General features: G+C 39.7%; 1 protein-coding gene across 8 annotated transcripts in view; it reads right to left on the minus strand.

The window, feature by feature from the left end:
• Nucleotides 1-27,566, minus strand: part of METTL25 (methyltransferase like 25) — a 290,596-nt gene that overhangs the window by 155,133 nt on the left and 107,897 nt on the right. For 7 of the 8 annotated variants that reach the window (XM_077265473.1, XM_077265472.1, XM_077265469.1 and 4 more), the window contains 4 exons: nucleotides 23,578-23,745; nucleotides 21,036-21,142; nucleotides 12,647-13,264; nucleotides 9,551-9,698 (listed from right to left, as the gene is read on the minus strand). In XM_077265473.1, the coding sequence (XP_077121588.1) occupies nucleotides 9,551-9,698; nucleotides 12,647-13,264; nucleotides 21,036-21,142; nucleotides 23,578-23,734 (1,030 nt within the window). In that variant the 5' untranslated portion in view covers nucleotides 23,735-23,745. The remainder of the gene's footprint in view (nucleotides 1-9,550; nucleotides 9,699-12,646; nucleotides 13,265-21,035; nucleotides 21,143-23,577; nucleotides 23,746-27,566) is intronic. The other variant, XM_077265471.1, reaches the window with a different exon arrangement.

A 27,566-nucleotide genomic window follows, 5' to 3' on the forward strand; every position in this document is an offset into this window, starting at 1 on the left:
AAAAATTTTTTTGATAGTCATTTTTATCAAAAACATTTGTGGGTGAAAAAATAAGCAATTCCAATATTTTATTGTGTTAAAAACTACATGTTTGCATTATTCTGTGTGTCAGTACAGTTATGGTGATACTAAACCTATAAATAATAATAATTTTATTTCTATAGCGCCGACATATTCCCCAGCACTTTACATTTTAGAGGGGACTTGTACAGACAATAGACATTACAGCATAACAATAAGCACATAGATCAAAACAGATACCAGGAGGAATGAGGGCCCTGCTCGCAAACTTATAATCTATGAGGAAAAGGGGAGACACGAGAGGTGGATGGTAACAATTGCTTAGTTGTTAAGACCAGTGATAGTGTAAGAATCGGGTGTTCATGTAAAGCTGCATGAACTGGTTATTAGCTTAAGTATGTAACAATACAGACACAGAGGGCTATTAAATGCACAAAGCATGTGAGAACATCATGCGAGGAACCTGGTGGTAGTAAAAATTCTGAATGGGCAACACAGGGATAGTTAGGTTAATGTGTTGAGACGGTGGGCCAGTCTGAACAAGTTCGTTTTTAGGGCACGCTTAACCCCTTAATGACAGCCAATACGTCTTTTAACTGACCTGAGATATAAGAGAATAGCCTCCCCATACAGGTGACAATCCAGCAGCTGCTGGCTGTCCACTATAGCTGACAACTTGCTGTATCAGCCACGATCAGTGTTGGCACCGTACATATCTGTTTAACCCCTTAGATGCTGCTGTCAATAGTGACTACATCATTATATATGGTTAACAGAGTGTGGGGGCTTCCTCTTTATCCAAATTGGTGCCCTCAGATCATGATTTAGTGGTCCTGATATTTGCCATGGCAAATCACAACCAAATACTGGCCTTACAGTCTGACAGCTGTAGTAATCTGTTCAGAAGTTAGAGACATTTAGGTGGTAAAAATACACATTTTCATTTCTGTCATGGCACTTTGCATTAGTTCCTGTAAAGCACCTGAAAAGTTAATAAACTACCTGACAGCAGTTTTCAATATGTCAGGGGGTGCTGTTTTTAAAATGGTATCATGTTTGGGGGTTTCCCAATATATGGGACCCCTAAAGGCACTTCAAACATGGCCAAGTCCCTAAAAAAATAAATTTTGTAAATTTCCTTGAAAAAAATGAAAAATTGCTGCTACATTTTTAATCCTCCTAAAATGCTAACAAAATATAATAACATTTTACAAATGGTGCTGATGTAAAGCAGACATGTGGGAAATGTTATTTATTAATGGTTTGCTGTGGTATGACCATCTGGATTAAAGGGATAATCATTCAAATCTTGAAAATTGCTAATTTTTAAAATTTTTCTCAAATGTTTGATTTTTTTTTTTATAAATAAACACAAAACATATTGACCTAAATGTACAATTATCATAAGGTATAATGTGTCACGAAAAAACAGTTTCAAAATCACTCGGATTTGTTGAAGCATTGCAGAGGTATTACCACATAAAGTGACACTGGTCAGATTTCAAAAATTTGGCTCCGTCACTAAGGGGTTAAAACTGTGGGGATTGGGGATTAATCATATTAACCTGGGTAGTGCATTCCGAAGAATTGGAGCAGCACTTGAAAAGTCTTGGAGACGGGAGTGGGAGGTTCTGATTATTGAGGATGCTAACCTCAGGTCATTAGCAGACTGGGTGGGGTGGTAGATTGAGACGAGGGAGTAGATGTAGGGCGGTGCTGAGCCATGGAGTGATTTGTGGGTGAGGGTAGCAAGTTTGTACTGGATTCTGGAGTGGATGGGTAACCAGTGTAAAAACTGGCACAAGGTAGAGGCATCGTTGTAACTATAGAGTTTTGGTATGCTTTACCACAGGAACAAAGATCAAAATCCTTTTATTGGTTGAAAAAATGCATTATGTTCTGAGACCAATGATTTTTCATTTTGTCACTGTAGTTGTGTGATGGTTTGTTTTTTGAGGGGCAAGCTGTAGTTTGTATTGGCACCATATGGTGGTATATGTAACATTTTGACTACTTTTTTTAAACTTTTTAGCATTTTTTATTACTTTTTTTAACAGCATTCACTATTGTGGGATAAGTAGTGTGATATTTCAATAGTTTGAACTGCTACAGATGCTGGAAAACTGTCTTTACATTTTTGTTTATAATAGTAGTTTTTTTAATCTTTTAATATTTTTGTGTGACAAAAGAAGCAGGGTATAAAAGAGTGGTGTCTTTATGGTTTAGTGGAAGGTGTCTAGAGATCAAGGAAAATGGTGACAAAAAGGGTTATGCACTTTCTTTACTATCGGGCTAAGAACTTACACGTTGCTAACTATGTGCCTGCTCTGACCTACAGAGATCTCTACCACCTCATGCGAGGATACTCTTATTCCTTTTGACCTCATCTCAACAGAGCAACTCTTCCTCTTCCACTCTGCTCCGTTGATGGGGCGTCACTTTTGAACTCATACTGATAGACAGCGGGGAATCATCTGTTAATCAGCATGACATCGGCAGATATACCCAAATGACAGTAGAGCGGAAGAGAAGAAGCTGCTCCATTGATGTGATGTCACCAAAAAAAGACTCAGAACAAATCATCGCAGAGCAGAACAGGCAGATATTAGTAATTACGAGTTACCTGCCAGTAAGTTCTCAGCCCAAAAAGAAGAAAAAAAAAAAACAATAAGTCCCGGACAACCCATTTCTTGCTGCCATACCAAGGCCATGCAACTTTATAGATGTGAAATACACGATTAACCCAATTACAGATACAATGAAGGCATGATCTGAGGGTGCCATAGATTCTTATTGAAACTGTCTGGTTGTGCCCACTGAAGAAAGAATACATGACTTCTTTGTTCACTATGACTATTATGCTGTAAACTCTCCAAACCAAAAAGAAACATATCTACAAGAAGAGGCACAGATGTGAATAATCTTTTGAACAAGACTAAATCAAATCCGAGCCAAACTACATTCTGCGCTGTAATCCAAACATTTACTAGACTATAAACCACACAACTGGGTGAAAATGCAAGAAAAGATCTCACTTACAGCGTGGATAGCAGCGTGATAAAGTAAATGTCAACATAACAATCAATAAAATAAATTAGCCAAGATTCATCACCCATGTCAATCAATACAGCTTACTTAGACTAAAAGAACCACAAACATCTCAATACATCAAAAAGACGCCTGCAAATGAACAGTTATGTGCGTCACTAGAAAAATGAATGCTGTAGAAAAAATACATAATCCTGGAGGTTTTGCACTGAGAATTATGTTTAACAGACAAGCTACAGAACAGAACGTAATACAAGTAAGACCAAATGAGTGGTATAACGACAAGACTAAGAAAGATGGACCGGTGTTATAGCATTACGTAACTCATTAATGATGGGACTGGAATAAAAACAGATTGACAGCGCCATTCTTTAAAAATGATACTGTACATGTGTAGCCCAGGAGTGTAGAACATTTTATAACTTCTATGAATGCGTTCAAGAGTGTGGGACACAGAATGGCCATGCCCAGAAATCCCCCCGATACTGCTCTGGAGAAATCAATAAGGCTATACTCATAAGGACGTAATGGTTTCAGTTAAGAACTATCTTTATTGACTTGTAAAAGGGGTTTGTTACGTTCGGTCAAGGTGGCCACCATTTTGAGAGCAAGAATAGAGCTCGAGGTGATGCTTTCCTTTGTCAATATGAACAAAGCCTAATATAAAGAATATTTACACCACTGCAGCACAAAATTATATCACATATTAAAGTGAATATTAGAAAATGGCATATTCCTATTTAAAATCTACAGACTTTAATAGTGATGTATTACTTTTTTTTGTGAGGAATTAGAAAAGTGCACTCCTCCTCAAATATGTGAGTCTTCAGATTTTGTATTAGTCTGTGCCTGATGAAGAGACCCAAGTATTCTCGAAAGCTTGCAATTTGTTACCATCTTTTCAGTTAGCATTAAAAGGTATCAACCACTGAGGACTCCCAATCTATCTATATAATCGTCTAAGGTCCACTTCCATCTGTTTGTCTGTCTGTTTGTCACAAAAATCCAGCGTCGCTGACTGGTCGCGGCTGGCAGGCCGCAACCAATTAGCGAAGGGCACAGTAAGGCCGTGAATTGGCCCTGCAGTCAGTGCCCCCTCCATACTCCCCCCCCCCCTCCCCAGTCAGCGCCCACATAGCGTTAAAAGGACTGCCTTACACCGCGGCATAACGCAGTGTAAGGCAGTCCGTTAACACTGCCATTAACCCTCTGTGTGACCAACTTTTTACTATTGATGCTGCCTATGCAGCATCAATAGTAAAAACATATGTTAAAAATAATAAAAAAATCATTATATACTCACCCTCCGACGGCCCTCGGATCCAGCCCATGCCTTTCCTGCTCCTCGCGCGCTGCTCCGGTCCCCAGAATGCATTGTGGCAATGACCGGAGATGACGTAGCGGTCTCGCGAGACCGCTACATCATCACGTGTTATTGCCGCTTGGGACCGGAGCGGAGCGCGAGGAGCGGGAAAGACCTGGGCTGGATCCGGGGGCCGTCGGAGGGTGAGTATATAATGATTTTTTATTTAAATTATTATTATTTTTTTTTTTTTAACAGGGATATGGTGCCCACATTGCTATATACTGCGTGGGCTGTGTAATATACTACGTCGGCTGTGCAATATAATACGTGGCTGTGCTATATACTACGAGGGCTGTGTAATATACTACGTGGCTGTGTAATATACTGCGGGGGCTGTTCAATATACTACGTGGACTGTGCAATATTCTATGTGGCTGTGCAATATACTACGTGGACTGTGCAATATACCACGTGGACTGTGCAATATACTACGTGGTTGTGCAATATACTACTTGGCTGTGCTATATACTGCGTGGGATTACGTGGGCTGTGTTATATACTACGTCGCTGTGCTATATACGTCGTCTGTGCCATATACTACGTGGGCTGTGTAATATATTACGTGGCTGTAATAGACTGTGTGGGCTGTACTATATACTGCGTCGGCTGTGCTATATACTATGTGGGCTGTGTAATATACTACGTGGCTGTGTTATATACTACGTGGACTGTGATATATACATGGACTGTGCAATATACTACGTGGACTCTGCAATATACTACGTGGTTGTGCAATATATTACGTGGCTGTGCAGTATACTACGTGGGCTGTGTTATATACTATGTGGGCTGTGCTATATACTACGTGGCTGTGCAATATACTACGTGGCTGTGCAGTATACTACGTGGGCTGTGTTATATACTATGTGGGCTGTGCTATATACTACGTGGCTGTGCAATATACTATGTGGGACTACGTGGCTGTGTTATATACGTCACTGTGCTATATACTACGTGACTGTGCAATATACTATGTGGCTGTGTATTATACTACGTGGGCTGTGCAATATACTACGTGGGCTGTGTTATACACTACGTGGGCTGTTATATACTACGTGAGCCGTTTTATATACTTTGTGGCTGTGTTATATGCTACGTGGGCTGTGCTACATACTACGTGGGCTGTTATATACTACATGGCTGTGCTATATACTACGTGGCTGTGCTATATACTACGTGGCTGTGCTATATACTACATGGCCAGCTGCGAACAATCAGCGACAGGCGCACTCTGGCCGCGAATTGGCGCGAGATTTGAACCACGCTTCGCTAATTGGTTGCGCCCGGCCATCCGAATTCTGTGTATTCATTGTATTATTCTAAAATCTTCATAAATAAACTACATACATATTCTACAATACCCGATGCGTTAGAATCGGACCACAATCTAGTTCTAAATATTTTTTCTATTACACTCCTCAACATTGAAATTGCAAACACCAAGAAGGAACTGCTATGGAATTATGGAAATTACAAGATCTAGAGATATGTTAATGATATACAACTGATGAAAAAAATGTTTCTTTCTTGGTGTTGCAATTTCAAAGTTGAGGAGACTATATAATTATTTACCTTATTCTAAGTGAAGGTCACATTTCTCTAAAGAAGTGTGCTTTTAAGTGAGATCACACAAGTCTTTAGAAAAAAAAAGGATTCGGCAGCTGGTCAAGGGTTCCCATTTTATTTAAAACATTCCTAACCACTGAAAGTCAACACCTATTAACAGGATAAGTGGTAACTTTCCGATCAGTGGGAGTCTGACTGCAGGGAGCTGCACGGATTGAAAACGGGGCTCAGAAATGCCCGGCCAGAATTAGGCAGTGGCTGCACATGCTCACTACCGCTCCAATCATTCTCTGTAGGATTACCAGAGAAAGGAGTGCTGTGCTCGGATATCTCTAACAGTCCCATTCTGGTGGGGCCAGTCTGAGTCCTGTTCTCAAAGGTGGACGATTTCCTACAGAAAAGTAAGATTTTTGTAAATTCCATTAACATGAAGAAGTTCTGACAACACATCTCATTTGTGACTATAACCTTAAAGAAGTACTCCGAATTTTGACCCTCTTCACCCCTTCATGACTGATATTTTCCGATTTTTCCTACCCTTCTGTAAACAGAAATAACTTTATTTTTCCATCCACATAAGAGTATGAGGGCTTGTTTTTGTGAGACGAGTTGTACTTTTGAATTACACCATTAATTTTATCATGTGATGCACTGGAAAGCAGGAAAAGTAATTCCAAGTGCATTAAAATTGCAAAAAAAGGGAAATTCCTCAATTTTTTTTTTTTTTTTTTTTTTATTAGCTTTTACGATATTTTTGATCAAAGACATTATTACTAAGAACTCTGTGTTATTTAAATGCACTTGCTTTTTACTTACAGTATTTTGTTACAGCAGTGTTTTTGCTCATTTTGTTTCTTTCAGGTTTTGTATGTTTTATGGCCAATGTGAACATGCGTTTGTGCTGCATGTATACCAACTCAAACCCAGCTCAATTTTTGTGTTTTATCTTTGTATTTTTGCATTCTGTGCAAGACGGGGTGTGGCCTCCCTCTCCTGAGCTGGAAATTACATTTAAAGGCTTCCCCAGGCTGGTGTCCACTGGTTGGGACCTGGTCCTTTTGTCTGCCCTTATTCACACACGGAGGTCAACTCTGACACATGGTAAGGTTTTTAATATTAGACGACCGTCACGATCAGAGTCATCTTGTTGACGGTGGGATGGCTTTTATGATATTTTTGATCAAAAACAGTATTACTAAGAACTCTGTGTTATTTAGATGCACTTGCTTTTTGCTTATTTAGTTACAGCAGGGTTTTTGCTCATTTTGTTTCTTGTAGGTTTTGAATGCTTTGATCATGTATTACTGCATTTTATTGCAAAATTGCAGCAACCAAAAACTAATTCTTGTGTTTACATTTTTTTTTTTATTGCTCCACCATTCACCGCATAAAATCTATTTTAGATTTTGATGGACCTTTACTAACGCAGCAATACCGAATATATGTTTATTTTTTTAATTGGTTTATCTTAAATGGGGCAAAAGGGGGTTTGATTTTTGTATTTTTTTTTTTTTAATTTACTTAAAATTTGATTTGTTAGTCTTCTTAAGAGACCAGAACCTGCGATCATCTGATTGCCTGTACTATACAAAGCCGTGCATAAGCACTGATATTTGTAGCGAAAATCATGGTCTAAATGCTGACTTTCACAGAATTATCATGATGAGCACGTAAGTTTTCAGCAGAGCCCCAGCTGCCATGGTGATTATGTCACATGCGCGCATGGCTTCCAGCGAGTTAAACGCCGCTGTCAGAGAGGTTAACTACCTGTTAGAGGCAGATGATGGCTAAATAATTCAGCTATCATGTGCTGGGTAAGATGTGGGTTCAGTGTGTGACCCCCACATCAAAGTAGTGGACCTGACATATCACGTAACTGTAAGACATATGTTGGGAAGGGGATTAATATATTGCAGTCATATTATATAGCGCTGTGAACTTGAGCAAATGATCATTTTGCCCTTCTATCCAGTTAATTATTCTCTTTTTTATTAGGTCTATGGTGTCATGCAATTCAGACTAGCTGGATTCTTCTAAGCCTTACGTAAAAACAGGAAGTTCTTTTCCCTGCAAAATCCCTGGCTGACTCATGCAGAGAAAAGAGACTTCCTGTTTCTCCACAGAGCTTAGAAGGATTCGGCTAATCAGTATTTAATCAAGTTATGTCATGCTCAATGCAAGTGTACTGTGCAAGGTCGGAAACAGTCTAAACTTATTTTGGCTGGGAGTATGCATATCACATACTTGGTGGTCACGTGACCGCATTTCCCGGCACGGACATGGAAGTATCATAACTGCGCGTCTACTGTAAGGATTCACAAGTCTGCAGTCACACAGAGTGACTACAGACTTATTGGTTTAGACCAGATAACCCCGTTAACCTGTCAGTGAAAACCGGAAAGCACACAGATGCAATGAAGAATGCCATAAGTGTTCGGCCCGTGTTTTCACTGACCTATAGACTTGCATAGGTGAGTTTAATCTGTGGCCGGAACATGACGAAAACAGATGGGCTTCCATGTCAAAAACGGATATGTGAACACCCCCATAGACTATAATGGGTATGTTGTCTGTAAGTGAAAAAAAAAAAAAACATAAGAAAATCTGGGGTGTGAAAGGTGCCTAAAAGATGTGATAATTGTTTATATTTAGATATTGGATTTCATGACATGTTTTTTTTTTTTATTCCAATTCTTTAAAAGAATTATTTTGATTTCTTCCAAAACAAAATGAAATTTTTCAGACTAACCTGTCCTGTGTAGACATGATGAAAGACACACTTTGTAAACTAGTGTGTGGAAAGTGGTTGTTACAATGACTCCCATTCATTAAGCACACAGAAAGTGCAAATTTGCGCTTTTTCCCATGGGTAGCGTAGCACACTGACAGAATCAGCATTGGCATGGAGTAATTTATACAGCACTACTGAACAATGTAGCTGTGAATCCAGGAGTGGTGTAAGTTAGCTGGAATCTGCATGACGTGGTTCTATGCCCCTCACTCCTCTTTACACCTTCCCCTTCCCTCTGCATATAGTTTAAAGTGTCTGTCCAGGACTTTAACATTGACGGCCTATCCTTGAGATAGGTGAGGGTGCCGAGTGATGCATTCCCACCAATCAGACATTGATGGTCTCTCAGCTGTTCCCTATGTTGGCTAGAACTGATTGGTTACGGAGCTGCATAGCTCCGACATCGGTATAGTGGCAGTGGACGGGTACTGGACATCTGTCTCCCCCCAATTCAATTTCCCGTAATTGAGCAGTTGTGGTCGCCGCTGACACTGGGAACAGCTAATCAGCAAGGATGCAGAGTGTAACACCCCCAACGATCAGACATTGATAAACTATCCAATTTGGTTTTTTTCTCATTGAATGCAGAGTTCAGGGGACAGGGGAAGAAAGGGCTCATATGTGAGGAAGGAAGGAGCTCTCGTAGGTAAGTCACATTACAAAATTTCTTATATTCCATTGAACTACAAATTTATGCAAATGACAGTTCTCTTTTCCCTATTGTTGCTGTTATGTGTCCTAAATAGGTTTTACTGTACCTTCTTCTAGATGTTCAAACTGTTCTGAAAGAAAATGATAACAGCAGCCTACGCTGCATACGGCTTTCATTTCTGGCTTTGATATGAAAATCCGTAGCGTGTTTGGGGCCAGATCACCACATGTATGCAAACCAACCATGATAGATTCCTAAAACAGAAACAAAATAAATCATAAATATTTGTCATCAAGGACAACATGTGAAATGTACAGCCTGCATTATTTAGAATGTAACAAAAGAACATTTTTATAATAAAAAAAGCCCAAGCATTAAAATTAAATGATAATCAATATAGGCAAAATTTCTTAACCTTGCCGCTTATTTCATGCTGCCCAAACCACAGTCAGCCTAAAATCAGAGCCAAGCACGCACAATGCCTATGGTGTTTGAAAAATTTTAAAATTTTGGCTAGAAAACAGTCACCGACAAGCTGCACAAGCAGTTTTTGCCTTGGGACTGGTAGAATTGCTGTTGCAAGACCTGAGTAACCATGTAGCCCCAATGCAAATCTTCAACATCGAGTGTGAATTGTTGCAACAAATAAGATCATGTCCTCAGTTTTGCTACACTCAAAAAAAAAAAAGGAAAGTTTAAAAACTATTCTTCTGCCCCATCCTTGGAAGATGGATGCTGGCTAATAGAAGTATTGAAGATGATCATTTTACAGTGGGTACGGAGAGTATTCAGACTCCTTTAAATTTTTCACTGTTTCATTGCAGCCATTTGGTAAATTCAAAAAAGTTCATTTTTTCCTCATTAATGTACAGTCTGTCTGCACCCCATCTTGACTGAAAAATAAACAAATGTAGAAATGTTTGCAAATTAAAAAAAAAAAGAAAAACAAATATCACGGTCATAACTATTTAGACCCTTTGCTCAGTGTTGAGTAGAAGCACCCTTTTGAGCTAGTACAGCCATAAGTCTTCTTGGGAATGATGCAGCAAGTTTTTCACACCTGGATTTGGGGATCCTCTGCCATTCTTCCTTCCAGATCCTCTCCAGTTCCGTCAGGTTGGATGGTGAACGTTGGTGGACAGCCATTTTCAGGTCTCTCCAGAGATGCTCAATTGGGTTTAGGTCAGGGCTCTGGCTGGGCCTGTCAAGAATGGTCACAGAGTTGTTCTGAAGCCACTCCTTTGTTATTTTAGCTCACTGTCTTATTGGAAGGTGAACCTTTGGCTAAGTCTGAGGTCCAGAGCACTCTGGAAGAGGTTTTCATCCAGGATATCTCTGTACTTGGCCACATTCATGTTTCCTTCAATGACAACCAGTCGTCCTGTTCCTGCAGCTGAAAAACACCCACATAGCATGATGCTACCACGTTTCATTGTTGGGATTGTATTGGGCAGGTGATGAGCAGTGCCTGGTTTTCTCCACACATACCGCTTAGGATGATCACTAAAAAAAAAAAAGTTCTATCTTTGTCTGATCAGACCAGAGAATCTTATTTCTCATATTCTGGGAGTCATTCATGTGTTTAATAGCAAACTCTATGCAGGATTTCATATGTCTTGCACTGAGGAGAGACTTCCGGCAGGCCACTCTGCCATAAAGGCCTGACTGGTGGAGGGCTACAGTGATAGTTGACTTTGTGGAACTTTCTCCCATCTCTCTACTGAATCTGTGGAGCTTAGCCACAGTGATCGTGGGGTTCTTCTTTACCCTTTACCTCTCTAAGGCTAAGATCACATTAGCGTTCGGGGGAATTGCGGAGGGCTGCATAAGTCGTCCGTTAAGCCCTGCCTACTTCCGCATAATTCTGCATGCGTCCTGTGTATCTATAATGAACATTTGGGTACGCAGGACATGCTGATGTATGCAGATGCATTTTGACGCGCCCACCGACCGCACAGGAACCCAACAATTTGTGTTTTGTGCAGATAGCGGTAGCCTCAGAACGACGCATCCACATACATCCGCATGTCCTGTGTACCCAATGTTAAAGATAGGTATGCTGGACTCATGCAGAAGTATGCGAAAGTAGGCGGGGCTTAACGGAGAACGTACGCAGCCCTCCGCAAAGCCCCCGAACGCAAATGTGAACCCGGCCTTATCAAGGCTCTTCTCCCATGATTGCTCCGTTTGGCAGGACGGCCAGGTCTAGGAAGACTTCTGGTGGTCCCAAACTTCTTCCATTTAAGGATTATGGAGGCCACTGTTCTCTTAGGAACCTTGAGTACTGCAGAAATTCTTTTCTAACCTTGGCAAGATCTGTGCCTTGCCACAATTCTGTCTCTAAGGCTCATTGGCCAGTTCCTTTGACCTCATGATTCTAATTTGGTCTGACATGCACTGTGAGGTCTTATATAGACAGGTGTGCGCCTTTCCAAATCAAGTTCTATCAGTTTAATTTAACACAGCTGGACTCCAGTGAAGGAGTTGAACCATCTCGAGAAGGATCACAAGGAAATAGACAGCATGTGACTTAAATATGAGTGTCTAAGCAAATGGTATGAATACTTATGACCATGTGATATTTCAGTTTTTCTTTTTTAATAAATTTGCAAAAATTTCTACATTTCAGGGTTTTTTTTTTTAGTCAAGATGGGGTGCAGAGTGTTTATTAATGAGAAAAAAAACCTTTTTTTGAATTTACCAAATGGCTGCAATGAAACTAAGAATGAAAAATTTAAAGGGGTCTGAATACTTTCCATATCCACTGTAATTAAAATTACCATCTCAAACCAAAATGAAAACCAAAAGAAAGAACAATCATTTGTATTATGCTTGGTTTGAACATGCAAGTGGATCCAGTGAATAGGTGATAAGCGTTTTAGTCTCAAATACCAGTGTAAACTGCTCATAAGCAGAGTGCACTTATAGAAAAAAAAACTAACAATTATTTGCATTTCAACAACCTTTCATTGGAAAAAATATCTGTATCTCACACCCCCATTATTACATTTAATAATCATGCAAAAAAGGGAAAGAAATTCTAACAGCACTCATGGCATCTCTAATGGCACTTGAGAAAGCAAGAGAACAAAGAAGAAATGTAAACCTTCTGTGCTATGAAATCAATTAGAGCGTATTCTCTGGATATCATAGAGAAATGACAGCTGTTTATACATAAGAAGGAAGATGAAAGAAAGATAACCTCTAGATCAGTAATTATGGCATGAAGCTCGGTGTCAGCGGTGACATAGGAAGTGAGAGGTGAATAAACATGGGACTCCGGTAATTTTTTCGCCTTGATGTTCTCCATCTTCCTTTGCGCTTTTTCTTGTTCGCTGAGAACTTTGCTAACACTTTGTGACACTGAGGGCACTTCAACTGCTCCAGCAGGCAAGATGTCCAAAAAGGAGAATGCCGAGCCCAAAGAATTGTCAGCCTCTGTGTTTCGTGATGCCTGGTTGGTTTCTGTATTACTAGCCCATTTGAAAGAGTCTGAAGTCAGGCTAGTATCATTATCAATACAGGGCTCTGAATTAGACAGTCTTATATCACTTCCACTTTGTCTAGAAATGTCTTTATTAGCATTAACATCTTGACAAGAGCTCTTTGGCAATAAACCTTTCTTCTGGTTAGATTTCTGGGTCTTTGAAGTGGTTCTGGCATCGGTTTTATAGACTTGCCAATATTTTTTCAATTTCCGGTTTCTCTCGTTGGCTCCATCTGTATTGGTATGAGACGAGTCAATCCCATAAACTTTTAGGTCATAACGCATGGATAAATATGAGCTTAAATAACCTTTTCCAGCTCCTAAATCTATGACCTGGGAAAACAAAAAGAAAAAATGGAAAAGCATAGTAACTAAATCAACAGCAGTTCTGTAACACTAGATGTACTTGGTTTGTTCTGACTACAATGCATGTGGGATAAGACTATAAAAAAAAAAAATAGATTCCCGATTAAATAATAGGAAAATCTACAGAGAACACTTATTTTCTGTTCACACCATGCTTGTGGTGGATGTCTGGGGTACATGCCAGAAAATGACCGTGGCAAACACAGCAACCATATCCATAGACTTTGCCATATGTCAGAGCAGTGTGCATCAGATTATCAAATCTTTTAAACTATAAGATGCACGTTTTAGCAAGACACAATTTTGTTAAAAACCAACGGCATATTTGAAACTCCCATCGTTGCATCCTATCCCGATAAATATAATGAGAGGAACTAGACAGGGATGCCCCCTTTCACCGGCTCTGTTTGCACTGGCAACGGAGCCTCTCGCCGCAGCCATAAGAAAGAATCCCAACATTTTAGGACCTGCTGATCTGGGAGACTAGTATAAAGTCAGCTTGTTCGCCGATGATTTGCTCCTAACCCTCACCAACCCCCATACTACTCTTCCAAATTTATTCTCACTACTTCACGATTTCGAATTGGTATCAGGACTTAAAATAAACATCGATAAATCACATCTGAAAAAGAGCAAGAATATCTAGTGTCACAATTTGGGTTTGAAAAAAAAGAACACTACCTAACCTATTTGGGAATTAATCTTACATCTAACAGATCTACCCTATATAAATGGAACTATGCTCCCCTTATAAAGAATTTCCAACAGGATCTAGCTAGGTGGTCGTCGTTGACACTCTCATGGTTAGGCAGAATACATGCCATAAAAATGGTTTCTCTCCCAAGGTTTTTATACCTCTTCCGCTCCCTCCCCATTCCAGTCCCCTCGAGAATATTACCTGATATACATTCCATGGTTTCTAAATTTATTTGGAAAGGGAAAAAACCTAGAATTAAACAGCAGATTATGTTCATCCACCGTAAAAAGGGGGGATTCTCCCTACCTAATTTTATAAATTACTTTAAGGCAGCGCAGATCGCCCAACTAACTAGAGTATGTTCGAATGTGGATAAACCTAGATGGGTCCAACTGGAGTCTTTTTTATTAAAACCTTACTCTCTGATGGGCTTGTTGTGGACTGAAGCCAAGCTTCCTAAACATATTGCTAACATCTCACCTTACGCGGCCCAATCTCTGCTCCTCTGGAGAAAAGAGAGGCTGCAAACTAGGAATTCGCCGCTAAATTCATTGTTCTGCAACCCAGCTTTCCCCCCGGGTCTTAACCCACAACTATACTCCTGGTGGATCCTGAGAGGAATAACTACAATACGACATCTCTGTTCCCCGTTTAATATAGTCTTATCTAAACAGGAATTTATACAAAAGTATGAACCGCCAATTCAAGAAGCTTTTCGTATTAATCAAATCTTTGATTTTATTAGAAAGAGTGTACAGAGTGGGAGACCTTTCCGATTCACTGGATTTGAGCAAAAATGTTCAAGTGACCCATTAGGCAGAGGGGTTATTTCTTATTTATACTCTTCCTTTGCTATTTTACAAGAAGAGAAAAAGCTTCCATTTATGCAGCAGTGGGAGGAGGACCTGGGGTTCGACATCTCGCTGAGGGAATGGCAAAGCAGTTGTAACGCCTTATCAAGAGGCTCACACCAGGTATCATTAGTAGAATCCTCCCTCAGAGTTTTACATAGAACATACCTGGTCCCTACAAGATTGCATGCCATATACCCCCAGGTCTCTGACAACTGTTTTAGAGGCTGCGACACTCCTGGAAACATGGGCCATATTTGGTGGACATGCCCGGTGGTGGCAAGTTTATGGCGGGAGGTGGGAAACTTGGCCGATAGATTATGTGGAAAAGAAATACCAGTGAGCCACCTAACTTTCCTCCTGGGATTAAAACCGCGGGGATTACCCAGAAACCTACACAGACTGGTGGTCCTACTGGGAATGGCGACTAAAATTCACATAGCGTCAAAATGGAAGTCTCCATCACTCTCAATATCTATTGTCATAGATAGAATGAACACTATCTTGATATATGAGCGTATCCAAGCGACGAGAACGGATAGCTGGAACTCCTTTTTTCAAATCTGGTCGCCATGGCTGGAACTATATCCGAATGACCAGATAAAGTTGGCTCTCACCCTCTCTCCGTGAGTGCTGACTCACTTCTTATTCCATGGTGAACAGAGAGGACCTGACCAGGCCGGTGTTAGTGCCCGAATGATATTTGCTGATATAAGAAAAATTTTTCTTTTTGTAAAAGTGTAGAGTGGTTTTACATTGTACATGATCTGGAACTTATCCCCCTTTGTTTCTGTCCTGTCTATGTCTTGTCTTAAACTGATTGACATTTATAGTTCCTTCATACAAATTCATGTTATTGTTGATATTATTGTGATTTATGTACACTTAATACTCCCTGAATGGGAAATCTCAGTATTATCTTTCAAATAAAAATTATTGAAACAAACAAAAAAAATCTATATGCGTCTTATTGACCTGAAGCAGCTACCTCAGATCGAGCAGGCCATGTCCTTCATGAGCACTGAGAGAACTGCTCTTTCTCCTCCTGCCCTACACTGATCTATCGGAAGGACCTTATGGTCATATGATCAGTTACATACCTGGAAGGAACTTTAAAATGTTGTAATGTATACTGTGTGTGTGTTTTTACGATGTAGCTGAGCAGACTGTGTTGTAATTGTGTTGTGTATGAGTAGCTGAGCTGGGTGTGTAGCAAAACTGAGGGCCCGACTCAAGACCAGCATTGTCACTGTCTCCCCAAATGGCTCTCCTTTCTCTTGAGATGGAACAACTCACTCCTCCTCTTAGGTTCCTTTCAGTTCACATATTTCTGGTGGTAAAAAAATCAATAGCAGCCTTATGGCCCAAACAGGTTCCTCCTAAATTTACTGACATTATTGAGAAAATATCACTACATAAAACATATGAATGTAAATTTGCCAACACAAATACGTGAGAAAAATTTTATTAAAAAAATGGGTTACCTTGGAGTCAAATATTCCCTTAATTTGTCTCTCAGGTACTTATTTGGTTACTCTAATTTTAACTTCCGTGAACTGTGTAATATTTTTCTTTTAGGCTATTGTTTATTTGTATTTTTGCTCTAAATGTTTAAATATGACTATACAATCCTTGTCCTCACCTTATTTTCCCTCATCCTCTTTCATTCTATTTCTTTGTTGCCCTTCCTGAATTCCCTTGTTTCCCTTTTATTTTTACCCCTTTTCCATAGAAAAATTAATACCCAGTAAAAATTAATGAAATACAAGACCAGCATTCTTCAACCTGGTCTTCATAAGGAGATGTGCTGAGTTAGATGTTCCTGATTTATGAACAGACATGCTCCTCAGGATCATCCGAAGAGTGGCATGGACCTCTATACGTCTCACCACAAATTCTACTCCAGTACTTGCTGTAGTAAGATATGTGGTGTAGTTAACACCGCCACTCGCCATGAATTTGAGGACTGGTTGCCACATCCCATCATGACCCCCTTTTTTACACTGTCAAAAAAGCTTTGATTTTTTAGGCCATGAGTGTGCATGTACCAAAGCAGAGTATGCGAGTACTGTAGATGCAGCAGTGTTGTGTATATGGGTGTGCTGCAGAGAGAGTGGACAAGATGAGCATTCTGTAAGGCTATATGCGTGTAACACACATGGTACAGAGAAACATTAAAATAAAGAGCTTAACCACTACTTTTACATTGATGACCTTTCCTTAGGATAGGTCATCAATGTCTGACCGGCCAGGGTCCAACACCTGTCACCCCCTTCAAACAGATGTTATTGGTGTCGACGACAGCAAGTACTCACTTGCCGATCTGCTCAGTCTTCTGGTAGTGGCCAAAGCTTGATACAGACTATTCGCTTGTGTGGGTGTGCAGTACTCTGCGGTGGCCATTATTAGAAGACACGCCTCAAGCGAGTACTTCCAGCCAGTGGCTACCACCACTGATAACAGCTGAAAGTCGGGAGTGCCGGGTGTCGAACCTCTGACGATCTGACACTGATGACCTGTCATCAATCTAAAAGCAGTGGACAACCTCTTTAAATTTACCACCTCCCTATTCTACCCTAGCGCTTTAAAATTAGTGGTATTGACCCCTTCACTTCTTTACACCACCAGAGAAGTTTTCATTAGTAGGAAATATGTTATTATTTTCCTCTACCTAAACATGAGGGGCGTTCAATTGTTCGAGAAGTATGTACTTTTGTCTTCCCTGTACTGAAAACCACAATTGAGAGCACCAAAACCACAAAAAAGACGGGCTTTTCTTCTTACTATGGGAAGCATGCAATGACATGTGCAGCTGTACGGCGTACATCAGCGATGCAAGTACTCAGATTTCCCTGATGTACATCATAGGCTAGATAAGCAAACCTATTAATGGTGTGATAGCCAAAGAAAATAAACAAGAAAGACCATGAAACAAAAAATGCAAAAAAAAAAAACCTCATGACAATAGTCAATGCCAATATAAAAGCACTGGCAAAAGATTGGTTTGATCTTTGGAATGGACCCTATAGGCAATTACATCTTGTTATTACAAATTAAACATCAGTTTCCAGTTTCAAATGTCGACCTCAAGGCAGACTGGCAACTAGATTTGACAATACAAACTGCATACATTATTAAACAAATCTTAAACCTGATGAAGCCGCTGAATTCATTTTGAAGATCCATGGCAGAAAAATTCCTATTTGATAGTTTAATTTCAGCTTAATTTCAGCTTAATTATTCTGATTAACAGCTCCTCAGTGTCCCTTTTTCTGCTGCGGAGATCTCTGCTCAGTACAAGCTGCAGCTGTAAATCAGGCCGGGGGATTGAAAACGCTTGGACTCCAAAGCCATTTTACTATTTAGCTGGACTCAAACTGCTCATTTTAAATTCATGATTGTAAAGAGCAAGTACACCAGCCTACTCAGGATTAAGGTTTATTTAATAATGTATATAGTTTGTATACTATACTTATCCTTATTATATCCTTATATCATACTTTGCTTGTATACTATATCTTACTTGATTTTGGTGACTTTTAAATTTGACTTGCGGAAAAGGTAATGTGCCCACATTTGATACTGTAAGAACACTACGCTTTTTTTTACTATTTTATGATTTTCCGCTTAGTTCTACATGTAATAAAACTACAGCACATACAATGTAATAAATGTAAGGCAAAATATTTCTACTTCACAAAACACCACAACAAAAAACAAACAATTTCCAATCCAGCCATTAGAGATGAAAGCTTCTCTACTGTAGCACAGAGAACTGCTCTAAAACTTATGACCACAAGAATGGTGCCCAAAGGGCATGAGAACTGGAGTGAAACGTGTCAAGTATTCAGAGCTTCAAATTTTTAATTAAATCTATTTTTATACTGGTTTATGGACTAATTTGGATAGAAATTCTTAACAGTCCTTTTTCTAGATTTACACCTAAGCTAAACTTAGGGAAAAATAAGTAGCAAAAAACACAGCGCTTAATATCCGAGGGCATTTATGCAAGCTACAAGCCTTTATTTCCCTCTGATATAAAAAGTTTATTTGCTGGAGAAAAGTAATTCAAGCATTAAATAGGCAAATCAATAGAAGTGAACAGTGTGCACCTGCAGGTTATTGATTTACTGCATTGTTAACGTCAAAAAAACTCAGTAAAAAAATCCAAACAATATCAATGCAATTTTTATAATCTCTGAAATTTTAAAGGGTTATATAGCCCACAAATATTCTGTGAAAGGGAGCTGCAAAACAATAAACCATGAACATCTGAATCCATTTATCTAAATTTATTATAGAAACATTCACACCAATATTTTTAAACAGTGACCATTTGATTAAAGCAGGATTGAGGAGAATTATAAGGGCTGTATCACAGTGCCGTGAATTATGAGATTATTTTTTCCCTTGATTCCAGCTGCTTGTATGCCCCGGAGACAGCTTCTTTAATTTCCTATACTGCTTAGAAAACTGTGACATCACTAAATCAGGTGCTTAAGTCGAAAAGTACTTTCTGGTTTAGTGAAATCTACTGAAAGCAGAAACTATTCTGCAATCCTAGTGCAAAAACATGCATGTTAGTTCATAAATTTGTGGTGCTACCTCCTCACCTGGCTGTGCACAGAACTGCAACCGGCCATACAGGATAAAAAAAATAAAAAAAATACTAGAAGGAGATGCCACCAGCCATCACAGGAATGATGGTGGTTCCAGAAGAAAGACCGCCACCAATATCAGAGTGTTGGCATATTCTAGCAATAAGGCTTTTATATACAATTTTAAGAGAGATTATTAGAGTGGAGTACAAATGATTGGATCGCTTTATGCAAACTTGGTCTATAGTCCAGATCAATGCTCCTTTGCCTGTGGAGAGGAGCTGCAAAAATGTAATGAGCTTCTGGATTATTGATTCACCAGCAGTGTGATGTCATCAGTGTAGTGTGCGCCACAAAGGTGACAACGCACCAGCCCGGCAAATAATAAGTCAAGTCTGGAATATCGGAGGATAAGGAAATTTGTGCAGCTCGTAATCATGGCCAAAGAGCACTGGACCATAGACAGAACCTGGACCATGGACTTGGGATGCATAAAGGCAATTCGCCGATCTTTAGAGTTGAGCAGAAAGATTTGTGCACCCTGGTTCAGCGTCCAGACTGTTCCCCTGTTTTAGCTGGGCCAAGGCATTACCGCACTAGAAATATGAAAAATTGAGAAAGCTTAGAGCATAAATTGGCCAATTCATGTGTACCTGGAAGCCACATTAAGGTGTTTCTCATTACCAGGACCTAACAAAGCTTTCTCAATTTTTCATATTTCTAGTGCAGTAATGCAATTCAATTTTCATATTTCATGTTTGCAAGCTATGGCGCTACAGTGTGCTGCCTTATTTATTTGATTGTATATGAGTTGGTGACTCTAGGTTAGCACCTGTTCACACCTAGTCTATGTTTGGATGTGACGGTCAGTGTTTTGAAATGTATACTTCTGCAACTGGCATCCTTTGTGTTTACTAGGCTCCAACATGACGAACAATGCAGGGCCTAGAAAGTGTAGGAAGTTCCCAGGATGTCAGACACAGAAGTGAAGACTGGAAATGCCCATATGCTACAGACTGAACGTTGGACCAGGGCAACACAAATCTTTTTGCACGATTCTAGTAATTATGCCTATTAAAAAGGTATTGAAGAGGTTGGCCATTACTTTTTTATTGATTGTTGATCCCTAGGATAACCCATCAGTATCCGATCAGTGGGGGTGAGATACAAGACACACCAGCCAATCAACTGACACCGGCACCAGAAACCAGAAGTCCTCACATACTGCCAGAACACAGCAGCTCCATCAAACCTATAATGGCATCGGCCAGGTACCGCAGGTCAACCCCTTTTAATTTAAATAGTGGGTGAATATGAAGTACACGGCCACTATAGAAATGAAGGAGCTGCGGTATTCTGGCAGCATCCAAGAACATCTGGGCGCCGGTAATAGCTAATCAGCGAGGGTGCTGCGTGTCGCTCTCACACCATTCAGATATTAATGGCCTATTTTACAGACAAATAAAGAGAAAAGTGGTGGCCAACTACTTTAAACATCAAAGGGATGCTACTACTTTCTAGGCGTATTGGTGGCAAACTCGCTCTTTACCCATCCACTAAGTAGTAACGCAATATGAAATGCAGAAATGTACCTGTTTTACACCACAAACTTTTGCAAGGGCTTCTACAAGCTGTGACATGATAACAACTTCATGGGATTTTTTATCATTCATAAACTGGTCAGATTTTATTCCTTTACCTGATGCAAAAAAAGAAACATTAAGATAAAAAAAAAAATACTTTTAATGCATAAATGCTTGCAAAAAAATCAATAATTTTCAATTAAATAAAAACAAGATTATTCTTCAAACACAATTTGAAATTTTTTGTAACAAGTAAGACATCACGCCGTTATCTACAGGCAGATTATTAGCAATCATCGGTAGGAAAATCTAGGTATCAATTAAAATTCTCAAAGATTATTCCTTACATATCAACTGCCTGAGAGAAATGAGTAACGATGGATGTGAAGTGACGGCAGTGATGCACGTGACGGCCTGCCTATTACCCACTGGCAAGTTACAACCATACGTTTCATTATCTCATTCACTCAATGCAAGTTCAGTAGTTCAAATGACCTAATCGGCGTAACTAATAAAACAGGTAGACCTGGGAAGTCCACGTGGCAGAATTAGTTAGAAGGGAATAAGATCCTCTGGAGGAAATGAAAGGGCGAGACAGCAGACAAGATTCCATACAGTCACTGCTGTAATAAATGTATACTCTGGCCAATTCGCCTAGATCACAATATCTGGATTGACTCAGGTATTTAGTTCACGCAGGCAATCACGACCTTTTGAACGTTTTAATATTTTGAAACATAAGCAGGAAGGCTAAAAAATGTACAATTTATTCATGTTTTTGTGTATTCTTTATGTTTTGCTGAGGGTCTTTGCCTTTAGGAAGGGTTGTCAAACCTCCGCAACACATGTCATTAATGAGGACTTGAACCATCCTTTTATTGCACAGCCAGGCATTATTCTGAATGGCTACCATGTAATAACTTCATTTTTAATGCAGTGGTTGTTGCATGATAAATACTTGGTTAACAGCAGCTTCCTAATCAAAAATCAGCAGACCGCCGGTGGTCTTATGAGCAGGAACAACTGAAGTCAGCTGATCACTCCGCCAGACACATTTTGGAAGCCTACTGAAATTTGTGATATTCATACTCTAATGGTTAAAACAGCATGGGGGCACACGTTGAGCAATTTTATCCAAAATTCAGCCGCAAAATGGCGAGTTTATTAGGTTATGTATTCACATATTCCAATGGCGGGCCCTATCTAGCCATGTGCAAAGTGAGCAAATTTATGGCAATATTCCCACCTATGATGCTTTAGACCCATAGACCCAAACATGGCTGTATGTTAGAGTTATAGAACCCAGCTAAGATGAATATAAGATATAAGAGGACAATATCTAAGGCTTCTTTTTTCACACTTGCCGTGGTTTTTGCGGCCTGTTTTTGTGGGCAGTTTTGCCGTAATTTTCAGTCTCCTGCAAAAACGGGCAGCAAAAATGTTGCGGATCGTCGTTTTTCTAGTTTCGAATACTAGTGAAAAAGTATTGAAAAAAAAAACTGGCGTTCCGCAAATACGGTCTTCACGGTGCACCACAAAAACAAGCTTCCGTTGTTTTTGCGGCCGCATTGATTTTCAATGGGGGCCGTGTCAGTAAGCCGTGAAAAATATCGAACAGGCACTCCAACGAATTTTTGCGGCCCCATATAAAAAGTATTGGGGTCGCAAAAACACTGCAAGTGTAAAAGAAGCCTAAGGATTGCATTTGATGACATTCTATTCATCCTTAAAAAAAGCACTCCTCCCATCAAAGTTTTTATCATTTTTTATCCTTCAAAATATTGCAGTCATCATGTTATACCCTTTTTACCCAGCTAATTCATCTCTCTTCCATTAAGTCTATGACATCACGTGATTAAATACTGACTAGCTGAATCCATATAAGCTCTATGTAGCAAAAGGAGGTCCTGTCTCTATACTCTTTTGCTTCCTCAGCTGCCCGGGACTTGCGACATATCCAACCATGTTGCCGCACAATGAGACGCAGCCATTAAACAAAGGCACATTTATAATATCTCGTGAGAGGAACATTTTTTTTTTAAAACACATCCAATTACTGAACTGTATTTTTAGTAGAAGATCTATTAATTAAAATTTACCTTTTTGGGGACAACCCATTCAAGTATAGCTTCCATTATTATTTTATAATCACTTCTTTCTGAAAAATATGTCAGTCAATCCCATTTAATATAATGTGATGGGCAAGGAGGCTTGCAATGAAGCAAACTTTAAAATACATCACAAATTATGTGTAGAGATTACTCCCTTATATAGCGCCATTAATTCCGCAGCGCTTTACAGACATTACCGTCGCTGTCACCATTGGGGCTCGCAATCTGAATTCTCTATTTGTATGTCTTTAGAAAGTGTGAAGAAACCCACGCAAACACAAGGAGAACATGAAAACTCCTTTCCGATGTTGTCCTTGGTGGGAATTGAACCCAATATCCCAGTGCAACAAAGCTGCAGTGCTAATCATTGAGCCTCTGTGCTGCCGATTAGGATACATGATATAACGAGATCATGAGATATAAAATAAATAAATACTAACCACCAAGTTTATCCTTTCTTTGGGAAGCAAAAGTTTCTAATATTTCATCAATGGTCGTGCACAACCCTAAATTCATCAGGGAATTGTACCGAGCAGCTTCTACAAATGATTCCAAGTTCACTAGTTGGTTAGTGGCTGGAGAGAATATACTGGTCATGTCTGGAGCATCTGTGGAAAAAAAAAGGATTATTAGCTGTATACAAGCAATATTTAGCACCCAACAATAAATAAGCTTCATTTGCAGCTTGGCAATCAGGAAATAATGTTTCTGTAGGGGACTCCAGAGATCTGATCAATATGAAATATACACAACTATATATATATATATATATATATATATATATATATATATATATATATATATATATATATATATATAGTTAGGTCCATATATATTTGGACAGAGACAACATTTTTCTTATTTTGGTTCTAGACATTACCACAATGAATTTTAAACAAAACAATTCAGATGCAGTTGAAGTTCAGACTTTCAGCTTTCATTTGAGGGTATCCACATTAAAATTGGATGAAGGGTTTAGAAGTTTCAGCTTCTTAACATGTGCCACCCTGTTTTTAAAGGGACCAAAAGTAATTGGACAGATTCAATAATTTTAAATAAAATGTTTATTTTTAGTGCTTGGTTGAAAACCCTTTGTTGGCAATGACTGTCTGAAGTCTTGAACTCATGGACATCACCAGACTCTGTGTTTCCTCCTTTTTGATGCTCTGCCAGGCCTTCACTGCAGTAGTTTTCAGTTGCTGTTTGTTTGTGGGCCTTTCTGTCTGAAGTTTAGTCTTTGACAAGTGAAATACATGCTCAATTGGGTTGAGATCAGGTGACTGACTTGGCCATTCAGGAATATTCCACTTCTTTGCTTTAATAAACTCCTGGGTTTCTTTGGCTTTATGTTTTGGGTCATTGTCCATCTGTAGTATGAAACGACGACCAATCACTTTGGCTGCATTTGGCTGGATCTGAGCACACAGTGTGGGTCTGAATACCTCAGAATTCATTCGGCTGCTTCTGTCCCGTGTCACATCATCAATAAACACTAGTGACCCAGTGCCACTGGCAGCCATGCATGCCCAAGCCATCACACTGCCTCCGCCGTGTTTTACAGATGATGTGGTATGCTTTGGATCATGAGCTGTACCACGCCTTCGCCATACTTTTCTCTTTCCATCATTCTGATAGAGGTTGATCTTGGTTTCATCTGTCCAAAAAATGTTCTTCCAGAACTGTGCTGGCTTTTTTAGATGTTTTTTAGCAAATTCCAGTCTAGCCTTTTTATTTTTGATGCTTATGAGTGGCTTGCACCGTGCAGTGAATCCTCTATGTTTACTTTCATGCAGTCTTCTCTTTATGGTAGATTTGGATATTGATATGCCGACCTCCTGGAGAGTGTTGTTCACTTGGTTGGCTGTTGTGAAGGGGTTTCTCTTCACCATGGAGATTATTCTGCGATCATCCACCACTGTTGTCTTCCATGGGCGCCCAGGTCTTTTTGCATTGATGAGTTCACCAGTGCTTTCTTTCTTTCTCAGGATGTACCAAACTGTATATTTTGCCACTCCTAATATTGTAGCAATTTCTCGGATGGGTTTTTTCTGTTTTCGCAGCTTAAGGATGGCTTGTTTCACCTGCATGGAGAGCTCCTTTGACCGCATGTTTACTTCACAGCAAAACCTTCCAAATGCAAGCACCACACCTCAAATCAACTCCAAGCCTTTTATCTGCTTAATTGAGAATGACATAACGAAGGGATTACCCACACCTGTCCATGAAATAGCCTTGGAGTCAATTGTCCAATTACTTTTGGTCCCTTTAAAAACAGGGTGGCACATGTTAAGGAGCTGAAACTCCTAAACCCTTCATCCAATTTTAATGTGGATACTCTCAAATGAAAGCTGAAAGTCTGAACTTCAACTGCATCTGAATTGTTTTGTTTAAAGAGTTTGGACACACCTTCTCATTTAAAGTTTTTTCTGTATTTTCATGACTATGAAAATTGTACACATTCACGCTGAGGATATCGAAACTATGAATTAACACATGTGGAATTGTATACGTAACTAAAAAGTGTGAAACAACTGAAAATATGTCTTATATTCTAGGTTCTTCAAAGTAGCCACCTTTTGCTTTGATGACTGCTTTGCACACTCTTGGCATTCTCTTGATGAGCTTCAAGAGGTAGTCACCGGGAATGGTCTACCAACAATCTTGAAGGAGTTCCCAGAGATCCTTGGCACTTCTTGGCCCTTTTGCCTTCACTCTGCGATCCAGCTCACCCCAAACCATCTCGATTGGGTTCAAGTCTGGTAACTGTGGAGGCCAGGTCATCTGGCTTAGCACCCCATCACTCTCCTTCTTGGTCAAATAGCCCTTACACAGCCTGGAGGTGTGTTTGGGGTCATTGTCCTGTTGAAAAATGAATGATGGTCCAACTAAACGTAAACCGGTTGGAATAGCATGCCGCTGCAAGATGCTGTGATAGCCATGCTGGTTCAGTATGCCCTCAATTTTGAATAAATCCCCAAGAGCATTACCAGCAAAGCACCCCCACACCATCACTCCTCCATGCTTCAATGTGGGAACCAGGCATGTAGAGTCTATCGGTTCACCTTTTCTGCGTCGCACAAAGACACGGTGGTTTGAACCAAAGATCTCAAATTTGGACACATCAGACCAAAGCACAGATTTCCACTGGTCTAATGTCCATTCCTTGTGTTCTTTAGCCCAAACAAGTCTCTTCTGCTTGTTGCCTGTCCTTAGCAGTGGTATCCTAGCAGCTATTTTACCATGAAGGCCTGCTGCACAAAGTCTCCTCTTAACAGTTGTTGTAGAGATGTGTCTGCTGCTAGAACTCTGTGTGGCATTGACCTGGTCTCTAATCTGAGCTGCTGTTAACCTGCGATTTCTGAGGCTGGTGACTCGGATAAACTTATCCTCAGAAGCAGGGGTGGCTCTTGGTCTTCCTTTCCTGGGGCGGTCCTCATGTGAGCCAGTTTCTTTGTAGCGCTTGATGGTTTTTGCAACTGCACTTGGGGACACTTTCAAAGTTTGCCCAATTTTTCGGACTGACTGACCTTCATTTCTTAAAGTAATGATGGCCACTCGTTTTTCTTTACTTAGCTGCTTTTTTCTTGCCATAATACAAATTCTAACAGTCTATTCAGTAGGACTGTCAGCTGTGTATCCACCAGACTTCTGCACAACACAACTGATGGTCCCAACCCCATTTATAAGGCAAGAAATCAACCTTATTAAACCTGACAGGGCACACCTGTGAAGTGAAAACCATTCCCGGTAACTACCTCTTGAAGCTCATCAAGAGAATGCCAAGAGTGTGCAAAGCAGTCATCAAAGCAAAAGGCGGCTACTTTGAATAACCTAGAATATAAAATATTTTCTGTTTTCACACTTTTTTGTTAAGTATATAATTCCACATGTGTTATTTCATAGTTTTGATGCCTTCAGCGTGAATGTACAATTTTCATAGTCATGGAAATACAGAAAAATCTTTAAATGAGGTGTGTTCAAACTTTTGGCTGTACTAATTATATATATATATATATATATATATATATATATATATATATATATATATATATATATATATATATATATATATATATATATATTTTAGCTGAAGAGCCCGGCGTTGCCTGGGCATAGTAAATCTCTGTGGTTAGTTATAGCACCCCACTTCTCTTATTTTCCCATCACGCCTCTCATTTTCCCCATCACATCTTTCATTTTCCCCCTCACATCTCATTTTCTCCCTCACACCTCTCATTTTCCCTCACTCCTCTTATTTCCCCCTCACTCCTCTCATTCCCCCCTAACACTTGTCATTTCGACCTCACATCTGTCATTTTCCGATCACTCCACTATTTTCCCTCACTCCTGTCATTTTGCACTCACACCTATTCATTTTCACCTCACACCTCTCATTTTCACCTCAGTATATACATGTTTGTCATCTCCC

This window comes from Ranitomeya variabilis, chromosome 5 (assembly GCF_051348905.1).
Source record: "Ranitomeya variabilis isolate aRanVar5 chromosome 5, aRanVar5.hap1, whole genome shotgun sequence".
Lineage (NCBI taxonomy): Eukaryota > Metazoa > Chordata > Amphibia > Anura > Dendrobatidae > Ranitomeya > Ranitomeya variabilis.